General features: G+C 69.0%; 1 protein-coding gene across 1 annotated transcript; it reads right to left on the reverse strand.

Moving 5' to 3' along the window:
- Positions 1-1,527: 1,527 nt before the first annotated feature.
- LOC148051952 (antigen peptide transporter 1-like) lies at positions 1,528-2,798 on the reverse strand. The gene is made up of 2 exons (XM_087734922.1): positions 2,512-2,798; positions 1,528-1,887 (listed from the first exon to the last, which is right to left on the reverse strand). Exons 1-2 carry the CDS (start codon positions 2,758-2,760, stop codon positions 1,528-1,530), a joined length of 609 nt encoding a protein of 202 aa, XP_087591048.1. The 5' UTR covers positions 2,761-2,798.
- Positions 2,799-3,006: the final 208 nt, after the last annotated feature.

The following is a 3,006-nucleotide window of genomic DNA, read 5'->3' on the forward strand; positions in this document are numbered from 1 at the left end:
GGTCTGTGCAACACATGTGGGGCTGGGGGGGTCACAGTCGTGTGTGGGGCTGGGGGGAGGGGTCTGTGCAACACATGTGGGGCTGGGGGGGAAGATGGGGCAGGTGTGAGGCTGGGGGGTTGCCGTGGGGCACATATGGGGCCACGGGCCCTGTGTGGGGCGGGGGAAATGTGTGGGGCGCAGGCTGCGTGGGGGGAGCCCGCCCTGGCCCAGCCCCACGGCTGCTCCTGCCAAGGAATTTTCTCGGCCTCCATCACCACCATGAGGTAATGGGGGGGGGGGGAGGGGGGACCCAGGCGTCCGGATGGGGGGAGGGGGAAGATGCCGGAGACACGGGGGGGGGAGGGGTCACCCGTGGTCCCCCCCCAGCCCCACACCCGGGGGCCGAGGTCCCCAGGGCCCCCCCAGGGCCCTCCCAGCCCTGTCCCCACTCCACGGGCTCCACTCGCCTGTCCCCATCCCAGCCGGCCCCATCTTGTCCCCGCTGTCCCCAGCCCCCCACCCCACCCCCACCCTCACCTGGGCACGTCGGACCCCCATCCCCCAGCCCTGTCCCCCACCCCCCTCCCCCTGGCCCCCATCACTGCACCCCCACCCTCTCCCCATCCCTGCCCCCAGTGTCCCCATCCTGGTTCCCAGTGTCCCCGTCCCACCTCTTAGTGTCCCCATACTTGTCTCCAGTGTCCCTGTCCCTGCTCCTGGTGTCCCCATCCCGGTTTGTGGTGTCCCCATCCCTGCTTTCAGTGTCCCCATCCTGCTGGCATCTGGTGTCCCCTTCCCCAGCTCCTGCTCTCCCTCACCCTCCGCCCCCTTGTCCCCATCCCCCGCTGTGTCGTGTGTCCCATCCCCTCCCCCCCCCCCGTCCCGTTCCCCCTCCCCCGGCCCCTCCCTGCAGCAGGCACCAGTAGTGGCTCCCCAGGGGACCCCAGCTCGCCCAGTCGTCCCCCCTCCAGCACGGCCACCCGCTGCGCCCGCATGGCCAAGGCCACCTCCCCCGTCACCAGCAGCACCGCGCGCCCGGCCCCGCTGGCTCCGAAGATCTCCTGCTCCACCTGCGGCGGGTGGCATCGTCAGTGGCGACCCCCCGGGTCTGGGGACACTGGGGACGTGGGGCCCAGGGACCCAGGGGACATGGGGCCCAAGGACCAAGGGGACATGGGGAGTGGGGATCCAGGGGACATGGGGACCAAGGGGACATGGGAACAAGGGAGCCAGAGGACACCAGGAGCAGGAACAAGGGAGCATGGGGAGTTGGGACCAGGGGGACATGGGGACAAGGGACCCAGGGGACATGGGGATCAGGGATCAAGGGGACAGGGGGACCAAGGGGACATGGGGACAAGGGACCAAGGGGACCTGGGGACCAAAGACCAAGGGGACGTGGGGATCCGGGACCCAGGGGACACGGGGACCAGTGACCAAGGGGACCCAGGCCCCAGGGACCAGGGACGAAGGGGACACTGGAAGTGGGGACCATGGGGCCACAGAGGCCACAGGGACGCAGGGGATGACAGAAAGAGGAGACCCTCAGTAGGAACGTGGCAGGGGACACAGCGGGGACATGGCATGGACAGCTGGGGATGTGGCAGGGAGATGGTAGGGATGGCTGGGGACATGGGGGTGGCAGGGGGGACCCGCTGGGGACAGCTGGTGACACGGGGGTGGCGGTGGGGACCCGCTGGGGACATCGTGTGACAGAGGCGGTGGTGGCACCTGGCAGCGCAGGTAGGGGTGCTGGTAGGCAGGGAGGGGGTGACCGTCCAGCAGCACCCGCCCGGCCTCCGGCGGGCGCAGACACAGGACCAGGGACACCAGGGTGCTCTTCCCCGCCCCCGGGGGGGCCAGCACCGCCAGCACCTCCCCGGGGCGCAGCTCCAGGGACACGCCCTGGGGGGACAGACGTGACACCCTGTGCCCCCGACCCCAGTGTCCCTGGCCCTCCCCGTGCCCTCCCCACCGTGTCCCCCTGGCCCCACGCCCTCCCCACCACGTCCCCATGGCCTCAACACCATGTCCCCACCACCTCCATGTCCCCATGGCCCCGACACCATGTCCCTACCACGTCCCTGTCCCCATGACCTCCCCACCATCTCCCCACGTCCCCCCACCAGTGTCCCCACACTCTCCCCACCACATCCCTGTCCCCATGCCCTCCCCACCATGTCCCCATGTCCCCACCATCATGTCCCCACCACCTCCATGTCCCCACGTCCCCCCACCATGTCCCCACACTCTCCCCACCACCTCCATGTCCCCATGCCCTCCCCACCATGTCCCCATGTCCACCTGCCATGTCCCCACACTCTCCCCACCACCTCCATGTCCCCACGTCCCCCCACCATGTCCCCATGTCCACCTGCCATGTCCCTACCATGTCCCACACCCTCCCCACCAAGTCCGTGCCCCCACGCCCTCCCCAGCACCTCTATATCCCCGCGCCGTGTCCCCATGCCCTCCCCACCGTGTCCCCCCATCATGTCCCCACGTCCCCCGCCCTGTCCCCGTGCCCACCTTGAGGACGGGCTCTTGCTGCCCAGGGTAGGAGAACCAGACGTCCTCAAGCTGGAGGTGGCCCCGCAGGACATCGGGCGCCAGCTTCCCCGTGGGTGCCACCTGCTCCTCCTGGTCCAGGAACTCAAAGATCTTCTCTGAGGAGCCCACGGCCTTGGTCATGTTGGGGTAGTAGCGGAGCAGGACCTGGGGACCCAGTGGGGACATGACTGGGAGGGTGTGGGGACTGGGGAATGAGTATGGGGACATGGGGACATGGGGACACCGAGGACAGGGGTGCCTCCAGGAGGACATGGGGACATGGAGAATGGGCATGGGGACATGGGGACATGGGGACACGGAGAAGGGACATGGGGACATGGGGACACAGGGGACTGTGTCCAGGAGGACATGGGGACATGACTGGGAGGGTGTGGGGACTGGGGAATGAGTATGGGGACATGGGGACATGGGGACACCGAGGACAGGGGTGCCTCCAGGAGGACATGGGGACAT

This window comes from Nipponia nippon, unplaced genomic scaffold (genome assembly GCF_047370975.1).
Source record: "Nipponia nippon isolate SJK-2023a ecotype South Korea unplaced genomic scaffold, ASM4737097v1 scaffold_50, whole genome shotgun sequence".
Taxonomy (NCBI): Eukaryota; Metazoa; Chordata; class Aves; order Pelecaniformes; family Threskiornithidae; genus Nipponia; species Nipponia nippon.

Coding starts and splice junctions, on each gene's coding strand:
- LOC148051952 (XM_087734922.1), bottom strand. CDS start 2,760: ATGTCCCCATACTCATTCCCCAGTCCCCACACCCTCCCAGTCATGTCC. Junction 1,888..2,511: donor AGCAAGAGCCCGTCCTCAAG/GTGGGCACGGGG, acceptor CTGTCCCCCCAG/GGCGTGTCCCTGGAGCTGCG.